General features: G+C 45.9%; 2 protein-coding genes and 2 pseudogenes across 2 annotated transcripts; 3 read left to right on the top strand and 1 right to left on the bottom strand.

Moving 5' to 3' along the window:
• Nucleotides 1–559, top strand: LOC116968418 (annotated as a pseudogene).
• Nucleotides 560–996: 437 nt separating this feature from the next.
• Nucleotides 997–1,546, bottom strand: LOC116968597 (histone H2B 7). Its single transcript, XM_033015363.1, has one exon. It carries the CDS (start codon nt 1,330–1,332, stop codon nt 1,087–1,089), a length of 246 nt encoding a protein of 81 aa, XP_032871254.1. The 5' UTR covers nt 1,333–1,546; the 3' UTR covers nt 997–1,086.
• Nucleotides 1,547–15,566: 14,020 nt separating this feature from the next.
• LOC116968539 lies at nt 15,567–16,054 on the top strand (annotated as a pseudogene).
• Nucleotides 16,055–17,969: 1,915 nt separating this feature from the next.
• On the top strand, nt 17,970–18,403 carry LOC116968546 (late histone H2A.L3-like). The gene has a single exon (XM_033015314.1). The coding sequence runs from the start codon at nt 17,970–17,972 to the stop codon at nt 18,351–18,353; it is 384 nt and encodes a 127-aa protein (XP_032871205.1). The 3' UTR covers nt 18,354–18,403.
• The last annotated feature ends 421 nt before the right edge of the window (nt 18,404–18,824 follow it).

The following is an 18,824-nucleotide window of genomic DNA, read 5'->3' on the forward strand; positions in this document are numbered from 1 at the left end:
ATGACTGGACCAGTGAAAACCGGCGGCAAAGCCAAGGCTAAACCTAAGTCACGCTCGTCCCGGGCCGGACTGCAGTTCCCGGTGGGTCATGTTCACAGGCACTTGAGGAAAGGCAACTATGCCCAGCGGGTGGGTGCAGGAGCCCCTGTCTATCTGGCTGCTGTGCTCGAGTATCTGACGGCTGAAATCCTCGAGCTGGCCGGTAACGCGGCCCGGGACAACAAGAAGAGCCGCATCATCCCCAGACAACGACGAGGATCATCATCCCCTCCGCAACGACGAGGAGCTCAACAAGCTGCTGGGAGGGGTGACCATCGCTCAAGGCGGAGTGTTGCCCAATATCCAGGCCGTGCTGTTGGTTGCCCAAGAAAACCAGCGCAGCCTCTGGCACCAAGAGCAAGTAGATCAGCGAAACCTCAATCTAACGACACAAAGGCTCTTTTCAGAGCCACCGACAGTGTCTATCAAATGGCTGAGCACCGGCTTCAGAGGACCGCTTCGTATGTCTTGTGTGGACGCGCCTCCACTCGCGCGTCTTGTTATAAACCACCCGGGCTAACTCTCACTCCCCGTTACGTCCTCATGAACAAATCCCACATCTACAGCAAACAACGACCCACTACTGTCCGGGTTCCAGAATCACAGATGTATAGATATGTGTTTATTGTTTGATATTCTGTTTAGAGCCTTATTATACTCCTGTTCCGATGTCAGTACTGATGTGATTCAAAACAGTTAAAGAAATGAGGACATTAGCTTATAAACCGCAATACCTTCAACAAATAAAACAGCAACAATAGCACTAATCGGCTCCCCGTGGACACAACTTATGATGACTGGCACAAACTGATTCGAAGGGAATGAAGTTTCATGTCTGGTTGCTTGCCGGGAAAGTAACCGAGACACCAGGGTACTGAAACCACATTTAATCAGTAAACAGCATCTGCAATAACTAAGATACCATTCAGAAAGTATTCTGCTGTAATTCAATGTCGAAATATTAGTGTAGAACTTTTAAGTGAAAATGTGAGTGGCTCTTAAAAGAGCCTTTGGGTTTTCGGTGTTTCGTCAGCATTGAGTGGATGTTTACTTGGAGCTGGTGTACTTGGTTACAGCCTTTGTCCCTTCCGACACGGCGTGCTTAGCCAGTTCCCCGGGCAGCAGCAGGCGCACGGCGGTCTGAATCTCCCTGGAACTGATGGTCGATCGTTTGTTGTAATGGACCAGACGGGAAGCCTCGCCCGCGATGCGCTCGAAAATATCGTTCACGAACGAGTTCATGATGCTCATGGCCTTAGAGGAGATGCCGGTGTCAGGGTGAACCTGCTTCATCACTTTGTAGATCTAGATGGCATAACTCTCCTTCCTTGACCTCCTGCGCTTCTTGCCCGCCTTGCCTACAGCCGGTTTCGCCAATGCTTTCTTGGCGCCCTTCTTGGCTGTTGGTTTCGGCTCAGGCATTTCCTCGGTGAATTTCAAACACAAAAGCAACCAAAGATACTTCGCTCTATGATCCTCTATGAAGTGACCAGAAGCCGTTCGGAGCAAAGATCCTATAGCGGAGCAAGATAGACCACTCCTCCGAAATCCAATGGACTGACGTGTAGAACGTGACGGAACGTCACGGCCGCCATTTCTTTAAGCGACACGCGACTTCCGGTATGCCACCCGCTGTGATCCAAAGCAAAGATTATAGAGCTCCTCTATAATCTTTGATCCAAAGCAAAGATCCTCGAGTATCTTGTAGCGGGAACAGCCCCCCCCCCCCCCCCCACTTTGCGTAGTTTCCCTTGCATTGTATTGTGCAGTTTCCCTTTAACACACACTGCACAAAATTAAATTTAACGTATATATATTTTATATATTTATATGAATGTGTCTGTGTGTGAGAGGCAAGTTAGAGATAATAAAGTTTATTCTCATGGATCAGAAGCAACTTTGATTTAAATAATCACTATTAATTCATTTGTCTTGTAAGATGATGTGCATAAACCATAAAGGCAATTATATATATAATTATATAGTAATAATAAATATATGCATATAAATATATGTTTATACACATACATATATATACACATATACATACATACACACGTATACACATACATATGGATACATTTATATGCATACATACACACATATATAAACATATATATACATACATATATACACACATATACATGCATATATACACATACATGCATATATACACATACATATACATTTATACACATGATCATTTTCCAACGATCAATAGATTTACGATCAGTGGATTGGAGGATAGCTAATGCTATCCCACTTTTCAAGAAAGGAGCGTGAGAGAAAACGGGGAATTACAGACCAGTTAGCCCGACTTTGGTGGTGTGAAAGATGCTGGAGTCAATTATTAAAGATGTAATAATGGGGCATTTGGATAGCAGTAAAAGAATTAGTCCAAGTCAACATGGATTTATGAAAGGGAAATCATGTTTGACTAATCTTCTGGATTTTTTTGCCGCAAGGCTTGGTGTTGGGGCCGCAACTGTTTACCATATATATTAATGATTTGGAAAAGGGAATTAGGAGCAAAACTAATGCATACATACCTACATATTTAAATTCATCTGATAAGTTGGTCAAATAACATGGGCACCTTCTTGCTTTTTTTGAGACATGGATTTTTTAAATGTGAATGTCTCATAGCAACACATTTGTGGGTCAGCAGTATTTTGTACCAACCCCCACAATTTCAAATAATTGTAAATTGAACTTCTTAAACAAGGAAAACAATTTTTATTTACATCATTTTGTGTGGCTGTCAAGGTGGCTGTGTTGACTGTAATTATGAGACTGCCGGGCAGTATCACTGTGAATGGCGGTGGCTGTGTGTTTTAATGCAAGTGTGAAAAGGAGAGTAAATTTAAAGAGACAATGTGAGAACCATCAGGGTTTCATCCAAGAACCAATTTAAAGGCAAGGTTCCATCAATTACAGTATTTTAATTGAAAATCTTACTCTTAATATTCTTCCTAATTAGGCTTTTTGTGTTCCCTCTTGAACCTTGTGTCTCCCAGAGCCTCTGGAGAGGTTCTGGAGATACAATAATCCAATCTTGAGGCAAATAACCATCTTTAAAACTGGCATTGCCTGCCTTTAATTCTACATTCTCCGAGGATGCTGGATGCCACGACAATCTCTTGCAACAAGTACAGAAAGGCAGGCAACTGCAAAAAGCTCAGAGAGGAAAGAGTATGGAAGGGAAAGGCTTTTCAGAATCATAATCAGATTTTATTTGCCATGTTTTGCAACATACGAGGAATTTCATTGGCCAGGTCAGTCATACAATTAAAAGCAACAGCACTCAAAAACACATTTTAATACGGACATTCACCACAGTGACTCCTACACATTCCTCACTGTGATGGAAGGCGAAATAAAGTTCAAGTCCCTTCCTTTTGTTCTTCCTCGGTTGGGGGCCTCAAGCCCCCCGTTCAAACTCCGTTCAATGGTGAACTCCTCTTGGTCTCCAGGCCTATAGTGCTGCACAAATCACTGCACCACATGCATCTATTTATTCCCTTTTCACATGGTTCATGCAGCTGGATATTAACTTGCCGACATGGAAAGAGATGCAGTGAGCATTCAATAGTTCAGACTTCTGGGTGAATTAAGGGGCTGCTTGATGGGCTGAGGGTTATCGAGATTGTCTGATTGTCATTCTTTTGGAAGAACTGATGGAAGTTCTTATGGAAAAGCTGATGAATTGACTACGGGATGAGCTGGTGGGCTCGAGGATTGCTGGATGAGTGTTCTAGAAACATAGAAAATAGGTGCAGGAGGAGGCCATTTGGCCCTTCGAGCCAGCACCGCCATTCATTGTGATCATGGCTGATCAGCCCCAATCGATAACCCGTGCCTGCCTTCTCCCCATATCCCTTGATACCACTAGCCCCTAGAGATCTATCTAACTCTCTCTTAAATCCACCCAGTGATTTGGCCTCCACTGCTCTCTGTGGCAGGGAATTCCACAAATTCACAACTCTCTGGGTGAAAAAGTTTTTCTCTCACCTCAGTCTTAAATGGCCTCCCCTTTGTTCTAAGACTGTGGCCCCTGGTTCTGGACTCGCCCAACATTGGGAACATTTTTCCTGTATCTAGCTTGTTCAGTCCTTTTATTCATTTATATGTTTCTATAAGATCCCCTTGCATCTAACAAGAGTGTTTTATTGTCATGTAGAACAATTTCCTGCATCTAGCTTGTCCCAGATAGAACAATTAAATTCTTACTTTCAGCAGCACAACAGAATCTGTAAACATAGTACACTGTAGACAATATGATAAGATTCCCCCTCATCCTTCTAAACTCCAGTGAATACAAGCCTAGTCTTTTAAATCTTTCCTCATATGACAGTTCTGTTAGGTTATTTGATGGTTAGGACAGGTTTAGAGGTGTATGGGCCAAATGCAGGCATGTGGGACTAGTGTAGATGGGACATGTTGGCCAGCGTGGGCAAGTTGAGCTGAAGGGCCTGCTTCTAAGCTGTGAGACTCTATGACTAGGTGATCTGTTGAGGCTGGTGGTATGCCATGAGGAACAATGGGCATGGACCTTTGTAAACCACCACCTGGTTGAGTCTCCTTGAGTCACCATCGGCATTGATAACATCAGTCAGGGGTTGATGATCTGCAAAAAACAAGTTGGTCTCATTCTTGTTCTCTCATGCGATACAGGCAGCAGCTCTGAACTGCCTGTGTTTGCCCTCTTGGCTGTCTTGTCAAATTACGCTGGAGATTAGAGTCAGCCCTGAAACAAACAGTGCCTTGTGATCCACAGGGGAAAAAATAAAATCTAAATGCAGAACAATGGATGGTTTAAATCAAAGAAAATGATACAAAGAGGCCATTAGAGCAATACCGATCTAGGAAACTGACAGCAGATTTTACAATGCATTTAAACCTCTCCCATTTTTATGAGATGCATTCCTGGAATATGTAGGAAGTTTATTGTAACCTAGTGCCCTAGTGGATTAAGGGCGGCATGGTGGTGCTGCGGTAAAGTTGCTGCCTTACAGTGGGTGCTGTCTGTACGGAGTTCGTAGGTTCTCTCCATGACTGAATGGGTGTTCTCCGAGATCTTCGGTTTCCTCCCACACTCCAAAGACATACAGGTTTGTAGGCTTGGTATAAGTGTAAATTGTCCCTAGTGTGTGTAGGATGGTGTTAGTGTGCGGGGATCGCTGGTCAAAGCGGACGCGGTGGGCCAAAGGGCCTGTTTCCGCGCTGTATCTCTGTAAGAAATAGAAGCAAGGATAAGCCATCTAAGTTCACACCACCATCAGTAAGATTATTGTTGATCCTGCACCTCAACACCTTATTCCCACATTCTCTCCATTATCCTTCATCCTTTTCGTATTTGAAAAAAAATATCTCTCCTTTCAAGGACTCGACTTCCACCAACTCACGCGATCAAGAATTCCAAGATTCCCAGCCCTTGAGTGAAGAAACTGCTCCTTGTCTCATTACTAAATATCATTATCCATATTCTGAGACTTTGGCCCTCGTTCTAGATCACCAGACCAGCCGCAATCTCCACCCACGAGCCCAATCTAAACAGAGATAGACACAAAATGCTGGAGTGACTCAGTGGGTCAGGCAGCATCTCTGGAGAAAAGGAATAGGTGACGTTGCAGGTCGGAAGCCTTCTTCAGACTGCGTTCTGACACTTCTACTTCTTCTTGCGTATGGCGTGCACAGCCTAAAGTTGTAGGACAACTTGTTCTATTTGATCTTATTTGACTGTGCACACCGGGTTGATTGCATTTGTCGAAACAGGGCGGACCACGTGAAGGTTGCAATCTCCCACCCCGCGTTCTGACACCAAAGAGCAAAATGTCCAACGTAGATACAATAATAAATATATCGCCATTTGCATTAGTTTTGTGCAGTTAACAAATCACAATTTCACACAATGTACATAAGACGGCAGTTATTTGACAAATACTCTGCAGTTCGGTGCAGGAGATCTTGTTGACGAGTATTCTGGACCCACTGTTGACATCTGAAATTACAGGAGATATCATTTAGGATTAACTAATAAGACAAAAGATGATCATAACTACATGCCTGAACAATGGATGATATATCACTTAAATGCAATTGTTTTCAGCTGTGTGGAGAGACCTGTATATTGAAGATGCTTTTTGCCTCTAATATGTCAATTTACCTTAAATGTAGAAGAGCTTATTAAAATCTTCTTACAAAGTATTTTCTTTCTATCCTCTTTTGGACCCAAGGCATAGCAGAGCTGCCAACTCTCACGAAGAGGTAAGGGAGGGAGAGAGGGAAGGGAGGGAGATCGAGAGAAGAGAGGGAGAGAGAGAGAGAGATCGAGAGAAGAGAGGGAGAGAGAGATCGAGGGAAGAGAGGGGAGAGAGAGATCGAGAGAAGAGAGGGAGAAGGGGGGAGAGGGAGAATGGGAGAAGGGGGAGAGGGAGAAGGGGGGAGAGGGAGAAGGGGGGAGAGGGAGAAGGGGGGAGAGGGAGAAGGGGGGAGAGGGAGTGGAACGATAGCACATTATAACGTGCAGCCGTCCCATTCCGACCAAAGATTATAGAGCAGAGCTCCTCTCGTACCTTTGATTGCGGCCGCCGCCGCCGAACCCCCCGGCCCACCATTGCACCCAAAGATGCTAGAGCAGAGTTGTATAATCTTTGATTGCACCCTTCTTCACGGCGGGCTTGTGATCTTTGCTTGTGATGTCTCGACAATTCGAGGGACATAACGGGTAACAGCCGTCGCGTTCTCGGACTTGAATCTGAGCTCGAAAAATCTCCTGGTCACTGGGCCTAATGTGTCCCGCGGGCCATATTTTGGAGACCAATCCCTTACAAGAACAAAACCAAAAACGTACAGAAGTGTTAAAATTGTCTTTATTATAGTGGTAAGTAAAGATCTATTAAAAATAAGTCTACTAACTTTCTAATGTACCGACAAACCTAGTTTCCCAATGGCCGTTGATGGGAGAACAGAAAATAACATTTTCACCACAGAATATCGACAAAAAATAATAATAATATTTTCTTACCTTTCTTTTTTATCGGGGAACCTAAAGAATGACAGGTCTGGTCGTTTAGATTTACGATTAGAACAATTGATAGCGGAGCAGTGAGATGAAGATTTACAGGAGGACGCCATGACAGTGTGGGGGAAGCCCAAAAAAATGCTCAATAAAATGGCGTAGACAATCACACACGTGATACTACGCGTTTGTCGAGGAGTGGTCTATCTTGCTCCTCTATGATCTTTGGTTCGGAGCAAAGATCTTATATTCCGCTATAAGATCTTTGGTTCGGAGCGCGAATTAAATAGGCAGCGGCGTCACCCTATGCTAATGAGGGATGGAGCAGGAGCGGATCGTCATTGGGTGGTCGGAGACATGAATCACACTTCGCTATAAACCTTCTGATTGGATATCTGCGGTGAAACATTGCAATCCCTCGCTCCCCCAATCAGAAGCCGCTTCCACTGCCCCGTTCGCGTCACACCAAGCTCCAGTATCTTTGGCGTGACACTACATTTACATGGATAGGAAAGGTTTATAGGGATACTAGACGAAGTGGGACCCGTTGGGTCCCATGTTCACACGGGAGGGCTGGTCCCCCAACGCAATATTCTACCTCTCCACCAATTCCAATATTGGTGGCCAGTGGGGAGGGGGCTTTCTGGAGCGCTAGTATGGGTGTTGTGGGCCGAAAGGACTGGTTACCGGAGGGCAAGTATGGACATTGTGGGCGGAATGGATTCTTGGGCTGACAGCTCAGTCACTCAGGCCTGGTGGGAAACTGCCAGAAATTCTGCCCAAAACAGGTGAGAGACTCTGAGAGAGAAGGGGCATTATTTTCTGCTGCTGGACGCTCAAGTTGCCGAACCAGGCCACGATGCAACCAGTCGGCATGCTCACTACTGTACACCTTTAGAAGTTCGAGAGAGTCCTCTTTCACATACCGACTCTCCGTAATATTCTCAGGAAGTAGAGGCGCTGATGTGCTTTCTTTATAATTGCATCAGTGTGCTGGGGCCAGTAAAGATATTTGGAAATATGCACGCCCACGAATTTGAAGTTCTTGACCCTTTTCGCCATCATCCCGTTGATATAAATGGGATTGTGGGTCCCTATCCTACCCCTTCCTAAGTCCACAATCAGTTCCTTGGTTTTGCTGGTGTTGAGAGCCAGGTTATTGTGCTGGCACCATTTGGTCAATAGGTCGATCTCACTTCTATACTCTGACTCGTCACCATCGGTGATTCCTCCCACAACAGTGGTGTCATCAGCGAACTTGATGAGGCAGTTCGCACTATGTCCGGCTACACAGTCATGAGTATAGAGTGAGTAAAGCAGGGGCTGAGCAGGCAGCCTTGATGTGCTCCCGTGCTGATTGTTATCGAGGATGACACATTTCCACCGATATGGACATTCTGTGGTCTGCGGATGAGGAAGTCGATGATCCAATTGTAGAGGGATGCACAGAGACCCAGATCTGAGAGCTTGGTAACCAGCTTGGAGGGGATGCTGGTATTAAATGCCGAGCTGTAGTCAATGACTAACAGCCTGACATATGGGTTTTTATTTATGAAGTCTGTAACGACTGTGGCGTATTCATTCAGGTCCATTGCCAAGTCCCTGAACATTGCCCAGTCTACAGATACCAAACAGTCCTGGAGTTGTTTCCCCCCCCCCCCCGACCAGCTCTGTACAGTCCTCACGTCCGGGTTGCGCTCTTCAACTGCTGCTCAATAGGCTGGAAGAAGCGGCACCACATCAGTGATGTGGATGAGAGACTCAGTGTAATGTATCCAAGTCCGCTGGTGTTACAGAGCTGGGTGGCAGTGTCAGTGGTGAGAAGATTGCAGAGAGGGTTTGGGGGACAAGGACACGAGAGGTGAATGTGACAAATGGAACAGAGTAGGGATAAAATGTAAGCTTGTCCACTCTGAGAGGGTAAATAGTAAAGACAAGAACTTTTATATGGGAACAGATTGAGATGTTAAGAGTCCTTGTTAACAAAGTGATGAAAGTTAACATGCAGGCTCAGCAAGTAGTTCAGGAGAACATTTGTATTTTGCCCTGTGACTAGGATTTGTGATCAGTGTAGAGATATCTCATTGGGATCACGTGGAGACCTGGTAAGACGGCATCTTGTATGTTATGTCCAGGTCTATCATAGGAAGAATGTATGTGCAATAGAGGGAGTGCAGTGACTGTTCACACAGTGTGTCTGGTCTGTGGGGTTGGAAATTGAAGGGGTTTGAAGGACAGTTTATCTGAAGAAATCTGAATATTTTATGATGTTTGTGCATCCAAGATGGTTGATTTGCACATTGGCGCATAGTGTGACAAATCAGGTTGATCTGAGGAGTGAAAACATGGCATCTGTGTGACATGCAAGTTTATCCCAAGACTGTGTCAGTGACAGGATTGAGTACAGTTGTTGACAAATGCTTTAGTGCCCGACGGCTGCTGGCAGTGGGACTCACTGGGAACTTGTGTCATGGCCATGCTGTTGATGAGAAGCGGAAAATCTGATGTCAATGTGAAGAAATGTTGGACATGGTGGAAAACTCAGCAGGTCAGACAGCATCTGTGGAAAGAGAAATGGCTGACATTTTAACTCTGACATGCTTGATTGGAACAGAGGAAGAAAAAAATGTGTCTCAGCAGCAGAGAGGGCTGGGGAGGGCAGTGGGTGGAACAGAGTGAAGTTCGCTGATAGTTGCACCAGGGCTACTCAGTAGTTAATCTAGTGATGCAGGGGGCTGGGATCCACAGTGACTCTGATCAGGTGGGCTATGTAGAAAATAGGATAGTAAAATCCAGTGGGATGAGTAGATAGAGACAGGAGGGGAATCTCGCGAAGGGCCGGTGGGGTTAACTGCATTTACTTGAATGAAAGGAGCCTCACGGGTAAGATGTGTGAGCTGAGAGTTTGTGGATCAGCACATGGGAGAATACTGTTGTTACAATCACAGAACCATGACTGAAGGAAGGGCAGGACTGGCAGCTTCACGTCCCTTTGAGGAGAAGTTAAATTCTCCCCGGGTGAATTCAGAGCCGGGTGCAAAAGGGCAGAAGCTTTGCACTTCTAATCAGGGAGAGCATTACAGCAGTACTGGGGATATCCTGGAGGGATCGGCTCTTGGGACTGTATGGTTACAATTTAGGAATAAGAAATGGACAATCACTATGATGGGATTATACTGTCTGCCTCTCAATAGTCAGCATGCATGAGGAGACCAGACATGTCGGCTGAATGAGGAAGGATGTGAAATCAATGTGTTTGTAGTCGTGGGTCATTTTAACTGTTGGGGAGGGAGAGCCAGTGATGTTGCAACAGAAAGCAACATCCAGGTCTGTGCTACTAGGACTGGCTCTGTGGCACAGTGGGGATGAATGAGGCCAGTCAGGCGACAGTGATAGGATACTTGATAGTCAGGGGAAAAGAAGGAAATTCTGTGAGGATGGGACAGATGAATGCATGGTGGAAAAATTGGAGCAGGGAGTGAGATTATTGGATTATAGCATTTAAGAAGGAACTGCAGATGCTGGAATTGGATTATAGGGATCTTTTCTGCTGCAGCAGTTACCTGCACAAGAGGGACGGGTTACAGCTGAACTGGAGGGTGACCAATATTCTGGCGGACAGATTTGCTCACGATACCAGGGAATATTTTAAATTCATTGGCAGTGGTGTGGGATCCAAAGCAATAGTGAGGCAAGTGGAAGCTGCAAGTTGATTGCAAAGTCAGCAACACCAAGTTCAGTATATATGTCATGCAGCAACAGGGCAGGGAGTGAGCAAAGGGTGTCTGATTAAATGACATTTATTTCAGTAAAAGAGGCCGTACTGGACGTGAATAAGTACATGGGATTGGGATATTATAGCTCCTGCAGAAATATAGTTAATGGAGGGTCAGGCTGGTAGCTTAATGTTCCAGGGTACCAGTGCGACAGGCTAGATGGAGCAGGAGAAAGAGAGGAGAGGTAGTTGAATTTTTGATGAGGGGGAACATCACGCAGTTATCTAAAATGAAAGTATTGAGGATTAATGAATGGAACATTGAAATGCAGGGGTGATCTTGTTGGGAATTAGAGGAGCAAAGATGCAGGATGATTGAAGAAAGTTGCAAGAATAACAAGGCTTTGAAATAGATTTTACATTTCTGGATATAGACCTGGACAGCCATGGTGCAAAGGGCTCAGATGGGGTCAGCAAAGCTTAACCTATTCTTGTTAAAACTATAGATGGGGAGGCATTTTAGTTCTATTTGTGTTGATACAGTTATGGTAAAATGCAGAACTGCTCCTCAAACTGCAGCTAGACAAATGTTAACAGTATATGACAGAATCTTACAAAAATGATAGGAGTATGTTGTTTGAGTATAAAGGAACGTCCAGCAAGTGAGATAGTGAGCGGTCAAGTTCTGAATATTCCTGTTGGTGTGAAGGGCAGGGCCAGCAGGAGGAGGGAGCTCTGGGTCACAAGAGGTGTGGAGGCTCTGGTCAGAAAAAAGGAAGGTGTGTTCAGGTACAGCCAGCTGCTATCAAGTGATCCCTGGATATGTACAGGAGATGCAGAAGTATTCATGGGAAGGAATAAGGAAGTTAAAAATGGGGGAATGAGATGACTTTGGCATAGAAGAGAAAAATGGAAAAAGTAACTGGAGAGAATATGGTTCCATCAAAGACCAAAGTCTATGTGTGGAGCTGCAGGAGGTTGGCAAGGACCTTGGAGAGTATTTCTCCTCTGTTTTGAATATATATAAAAATACATGAAGGTGACGGAACTTGAAGAATTCACGGGGAAGTCTTCAATATGTTGTACTTCCGGTGGCGCTGGTGCCAGCTGCCTCCACCTTCAGCCCGGTATCTTTTTGTTTTTTTGTTTTTATTGTTATGTTGAAGTGTGTTTTTTTTTTTTTTTTTAATGTTTTATTGTGGGGGAAGAGGGTACGGTAAGGGGGATACCGTCCTTCAGTCACTTCCTGGAGAGGACGCGACTATTATTCGAGTCGCGTCCTCGCCCCCCCCAGCGGCCTACCTACTGGATTGGCGCGGCCTTTCCTGCCTGGACCGACCAGAGCTCCAGCAGCGGCGGGACAGCGCTGATACATCGCGGGGCTGGCGATGCCTTACCGGGGATCGCCGTCTGGAGCCCGGAGTGCTGGGCCTGCGGCACCGACATCCTGGAGCTGTGGTTCGCGGAGCTCCCAACGCTTGCGACGCTGACAAACATCATGGGGTCCTGCGACTCTGCCCGCTTGGCCTGCGGACTCGGGAGCTGCGGACTCCGGTGGGAGGCGGCTGATTGGGAGGTCCGGGCTGCTGATGAGGATTTTCACCGTCGGGGTTCGGCGTCGGCGTTCCATCAGCCCGGCGAGAGGGCCTGAGCATCGGGCCGCCCGGGGTGGCGACTGCGGGTGCTCGGAAGGCCCCGACCACGGGTGAACATCTGGGAAGATCGGAGGGGAGGCTGGCTGGACTATGGTACCTTCCTCACCTTGGTGCCACTGTGTCATGTTGTGTCGTGGACTTTCTGTGTTTGTGCTTTTTTTTAATTCTATTTTATTTTAAATTTGTTTTATTATTTATTATTTATTTATTTTTATGATACTGACTGTAAAGGGAAATTCATTTCGGTGTCTCTAATTGAGACAATGACAATAAATTTGAATACAATACAATACAATACAATACAATACAATATGGTAGAGCAGGTGCTGGATGTATGAAGCAGATCATTCTTTAAGGACTTTCAGTAAGAACTGAAGATGGTGGAAAAATCGAATGTAGACAAAAATGCTGGAGAAACAGCAGGTGAGGCAGCATCTATGGATCGAAGGAATAGGCGCCATTTCGGATCGAGACCCTTCTTCAGACTGATGGACTGATCAGCCATATTCAAGGATACTATGCAAAGCTGGGGAAGAAATGACATGAACCCTAGCTGAGATTTATCGATCATGATTCCACACGGGTGAGGTACTGGGACACTGGATGCTAGTGTCAAGTTGGGAAAAGGAGAAGTACAACGGGATCTAGAGGTCCTTGTTCTATGTTCTATTGTCAATGAAAGTAAGCATGCAGGTACAGCAGGCAGTGAAGAAAGTGGCATACTGGTCTTCATAACAAGAGGAGTTGAGTATAGGAGCTAAGAGCTCCTTCTGCAGTTGTATAGGGCCCTAGTAAGCTTTATGCGTGGACCAGATATATTGTCAGTGCAGAGGGACTTGGTGCAAGGACAAGTGTGCATCCAGAGTCAAGATCTGGAATAGTACTAGGTGTGCAGTCAAAGCTGGGATAATGGTAGAATAAGGGGCCAGGTGCAAGGCTGAACTCAGGGTCAGGAATGAGAGAAGGTATGCAACCGGAGTCAGGGTCAGGAGTAGTACCAGGTGTGCAGTGAGACCCAGGATGGTCAACTTGGGCCAAGTGCTTGATTATAATCTGATTTCCATACATGAATACACTAAGATCATTCATGTGCTGCATCTGTTGATCACAGTCTGGCTCTACTGTGGAATGTAATTAGGAATGTAATGTAACCTTATTCATAGCTAATCCAGCTTAAAGCATAAATATTGTATTCAAATGTAAGTTAAAAGACTGGCTACAGTATGCACCAGATTGCACAATTTCAAGCTGAAAAATGCAAAAGCTCCATACCAATACACGGGGGACACCCCCCTCCCACAGTCGAACCCCATTCCCCCCCCCCCCTCCCACAGTCTAACCCCATCCCCCCCCCCCCCCTCCCCCTCAGTCGCTACGCTCCCTCGGGCTTGGTCTCTCGCAATTTCTCACTCCCAACTCTCACCCAATGTTTGCAGCCCTGCTATGCGTCAGAGTATAGAAGTGAGATTGACAAATTGACCAGATGGTACCAGCACAATAACCTGGCTCCCAATACCAGTAAAACCAAGGAACTGGTTGTGGACTTTGGAAGAGCAAGGATGAGGACCCACAATCCTGTTTATATCAATGGGACGATCGTGGAGAGAGTAAAAAACTTCAAATTCCTGGGCATGCATATTTCCGAAGATCTTTCCTGGACCCAGCACACTAATGCAATTATAAAGAAAGCACATCAGTGCCTCTACTCCATAGTCCTACTCTATTCTCTAATTTTAGATAGCCCTTGCTTTCTCCCTCCTTCCCCTCCCCCTTCCCAGCTCCCCCACAAAGTCTACTGTCTCCGCCTCTTCCTTTCTTTGCTCCTACCCCCCCCCCTCCCCCCCCCCCACCCCCACCGACATTGGGATGAACAAGGGTCTCGACCCGAAACGTCCCCTATTCCTTCTCTCCATAGATGCTGCCTCACCTGCTGAGTTTCTCCAGCATTTTGTGTCTACCTTCGATTTTTCCAGCATCTGCAGTTCTTTCTTAAACATTGGCGCCTCCACTTTCTGAGAAGATTACGGAGATTTGATGTCAAAGGGGATTGTTATGTCAAAGACCAGTGGAAGTGGATTGGGAGCAACGGCTAGAGGGGGAAACGATCTGGTGTGTGGGACGCATTAAACAGTGAGGGAGTACGAGGTCAGAGTCAGCAGGTCCCTGTGAGATAAATAAGCAAATGTGCTGACCTTGGTTTAGTTCTGACTCTCCCCATCCCTCCCCCACCCTAATTCTCTGACTAGTTGCACTGTTGTTCTGAGAATTTTACTGATTTTATGCCTCCATGTCACCTTAGCTAACAATGCGCTGGGCCCGGGATATTAACACTGGTGGAACATCTCTAGAATTTCATGGAGCTTTATAGCACAGAAACAGGCCACCGGGTTCACCTTGGCCATGGTGACCATGTATGCATTCTGGGTCAGTTCCACTTGCCCAAATTTGACCCTTAGCTTCTAATCCCGTCCTATCCCAATGTTGGTCAAAATATATTTTAAACATTGTAATTGTACCTGTTTCCTCAACAGCTCATTCCAAATATGAACTACTCTCAGTTAACCGGGTCAAGGCCTTTATTCAGACGATATATATCAAAGATCTATAAGATCTTATATAGGAGGCGTCTGAAGATCTTATAGATCTTTGATACATATAGGAGGCGTCTGAAAGGACAGTCATGGTCCCTGGACATGCGCTCTGGTGAAATGATTCTGAAACCGATTTACGTCCTCCCCGTGACCTGTGTGGGTTTTCTGTGGGTGCTCGGGTTACCTATCACATTGATGACGTTCAGGTTGGTAGGTTAATTGGCTTGGTACAATTGTAAATTGTCCCCAGTGTGTAGGATAGTGCTCGTGTAGGGGGATCGCTGGTCGGCGAGTATTCGGTGGGCAGAAGGGCCTGTTTCCGCGCTGTGTCTCTAAAACTAAAGGATGACAAACGACAGCTTTCTGGGACCGGACAGGACACGAACAGTGAGTGAGAGCGGCTTCTGATTGGCGGAGCGAGCGATTATGATTAGATATCCAATCAGAGCGTTTACAGGAGAAGTGTCATTAAACATCGCACCGACCGTCCAATGACGACCCGCTCCTGCTCCATCCCTCATTAGCATAGGGTGACGTCACTGCCTATTTAATCCGCGCTCCGAGCGGTTTCTGGTCACTTCTGTGCAAAGATCGTGTTTTGTTTTTGTGTTTGAAATCCACCGAGGAAATGCCTGATCCGCCGAAAACCAAAGATGCTGTAGGATCTTTGCCGAAAACAGCCGCCAAGTAGGGCGCAAAGAAAGCTTTGCCGAAATCCGCAGGCAAAGGGGGCAAGAAGCGCAGGAGGTCGAGGAAGGAGAGTTACTCCATCTACATCTACAAAGTGATGAAGCAGGTTCACCCGGACACCGGCATCTCCTCCAAGGCCATGGGCATCGTGAACTCGTTCGTGAACGATATTTTCGAACGTATCGCGGGCGAGGCTTCCCGCCTGGCGCATTATAACAAGCGGGCGACCATCAGCTCCCGAGAGATTCAGACCGCCGTGCGCCTGCCTCTTCCCGGGGAGCTGGCCAAGCACGCCGTGTCGGAAGGGACAAAGGCGGCGACCAAGTACACCAGTTCCAAATAAAGAACCACACATTGTTAAAAAAACACCCAAAACCCAACGGCTCTTATATGAGCCACCCACATTTTCGCAGAAAGAGTTGTACTAATGTTTCGACATTGAATCGCAGCAGAATTGTTTCAGGATATTATTGCTTGGCGAATTATTTCACATTCTGTTTAGTGATTAAATATACGCGGGATTTTCCCGGTATCCATGTTGCGTTCCTGTCCATCAAACAGAAGTAAAACTCCTTTCCCTTCACGTCAGCTTGTCCCAGTCATCATAAGCCAGAGTATGATGAAGGGTTTCGACCCGAAACGTTGCCTATTTCCTTCGCTCCACAGATGCTGCTTCACCCGCTGAGTTTCTCCAGCACTTTTCTCTACCCTGTCGTTGCTGTTTTATTGTTTTCACCTCTGTAACTGTTCTGAATTGCATTTCTACTCGGCAATTCGTCCAGTCTTTCAAGGAGGAACATTTCACACTTTCGCCCATATTCCGATTTTTGTGACAATGAACCAGACGATAATCCGACACCGTTTACATAGTGACCGATCGCTAATTGATGCCGAGGATCATTTTTTGTAATCGGTTACCGGCCCAAATAAATCGTAAATTAAATGTGTTGTGCTGTATTGCCCGGGGTTCAAGGTGGTCAACAATCAAGAGTATTTAATTGTCATATGTACCGTGAACGGAACAATGAAATTCTTACTCGCAGCAGTATAATTAACATCTTAACGCAATGCACTTACATAAAAAATGATAATGAAAAAAGCAATGATTATGTGATGTAGCAAATTGTATTGACATACAGATTTATAGTTTGGCGGCTATTTCAAAGTTCGAGTTTTGAAGGGACTGGCAGTTATTTTCAGCGCTTTTCTGTTGTGGGTTTTGATTGGTAGATAAAACAGTTCTGTGATTTGGGTCATTCTTCACACCAATGAGATCATGTCCTTTTTATGATTTAAATCTTTTTATTTGAATTTCACAGCAATTTGCATACATACAATGATAACAGATAGTGACAGTCAAGGCATAATTGTGCAACAGTATGTAAGCGACCCTCAAAGCCCTTACCCTTACCCACCTTCAACCCACCCGAATCAGGTCGGAACCAAACGGGGACAAACAACACTCACATACATACACATACACACAAATATGGTAAGATAAACGAAACAAAAAGTACTAAAAAAAAATAAATAATAATAATAATAATTTAAAAAGGGGTCACTAATAACAGTAAATAAGTAAGTAATTAAATAAATAATTGTGTGTGGGGGGGGGGGGGGGTTAAGGGGAGAGCATCTGCAGTAGAGCAGTACAATGGTGGAGAGCACTCAGTCCGAGTCCGGGGACAAGTTGAGAGAGTTAACAAGTTCCAAGAAAGGGTTCCATGTATCTAGGAATGTCTTGGTAGAGCCTTTGAGAGAGAACCTACGTTTTTCAAGCTTTAAATTGTAAAGCACCTCCTTAGGCCCTGAACCGGCCCTAATGAGTGCCCCCCCCCCCACCCACCCCCTTTGGACAGTCTTCCTCAGATGGTCACGTCAATCAATTCAGCTTGTTTATTTATGTATTGTATTTATTTACCTTTCTTGTACATCAGTGGAGCTGCACACTAAATCTCGTTGCACTGACGTGCAATGACAATAAAAGATATATTATTATTATTATTATTATTATTAATCCAGCGGGCGTGTGTCGGGGGACAGGTGAGCCTCCAGTTAACCAAGTTCAGTCTCCGGGTTAACAAGGTTGTAAAAGCTAGAACCCGTTTCACCGCAACAGAGAGGTTGGTGTTGGGAGGGGTACCGAAAATGGCTGACAGTGGGTTTCGAGGAATAGTCTGGCCGTAGGCTCTGCTTATCAAGTCGAAAGCACTCCTCCAAAAGGCTGCTAGCTTAGGGCAAGACCAAAACATATGGCTATGGTGTCTGGTCGAGGAAAAACCAGCGGCAAAGCTCGGGCCAAGGCAAAGTCTCGCTCGACCCGGGCTGGACTGCAGTTCCCGGTCGGTCGTGTTCATAGGCACTTGAGAAAGGGCAACTATGCTCAGCGGGTGGGTGCAGGAGCCCCTGTCTATCTGGCTGATGTGCTCGAGTATCTGACGGCTGAAATCCTCGAGCTGGCCGGCAACGCGGCCCGGGACAACAAGAAGAGCCGCTTCATCCCCAGACATCTGCAGCTGGCCGTCTGCAACGACGAGGAGCTCAACAAGCTGCTGGGAGGGGTGACCATCGCTCAGGGCGGTGTGTTGCCCAATATCCAGGCCGTGCTGTTGCCCAAGAAAACCGGCGGAGCGAGCAAGTAAGCGAGAGAAACTCAACATAGTGACCCAAAGGCTCTTTTCAGAGCCACTCACCATGTCTGTGGAAGGGCTGATCATCGATTATGTTTAGTGCGGGACATGTGTTCCATGTCGTTGTCGAAAACCAGGGGAGGGGGGGTGTGTGTGTGTGGGTGTGTGTGTGTGTGTGTGTGTGTGTGTGTGTGTGTGTGTGTGTGTGTGTGTGTGTGTGTGTGTGTGTGTGTGTGTGTGTGTGTGTGTGTGTGTGTGTGTGTGTGTGTGTGTGTGTGTGTGTGTGTGTGTGTGTGTGTGTGTGTGTGTGTGACAAATGACAAATAATATAGCATTTCGTAGTTCAGAGCTTATTCGTTATGTTTAATAGCCTAATGCCTGTCAGGAAGAAGCTGTTCCTCAATGTGGATGTTACAGTTTTCAGTTTACAAAAGTCGGACATGACTCCAGAAGTCGGGCATAAGTCAGTCAGTCCACAAGCTG

This window comes from Amblyraja radiata, chromosome 45, assembly GCF_010909765.2.
Source record: "Amblyraja radiata isolate CabotCenter1 chromosome 45, sAmbRad1.1.pri, whole genome shotgun sequence".
NCBI classification, from domain to species: domain Eukaryota; kingdom Metazoa; phylum Chordata; class Chondrichthyes; order Rajiformes; family Rajidae; genus Amblyraja; species Amblyraja radiata.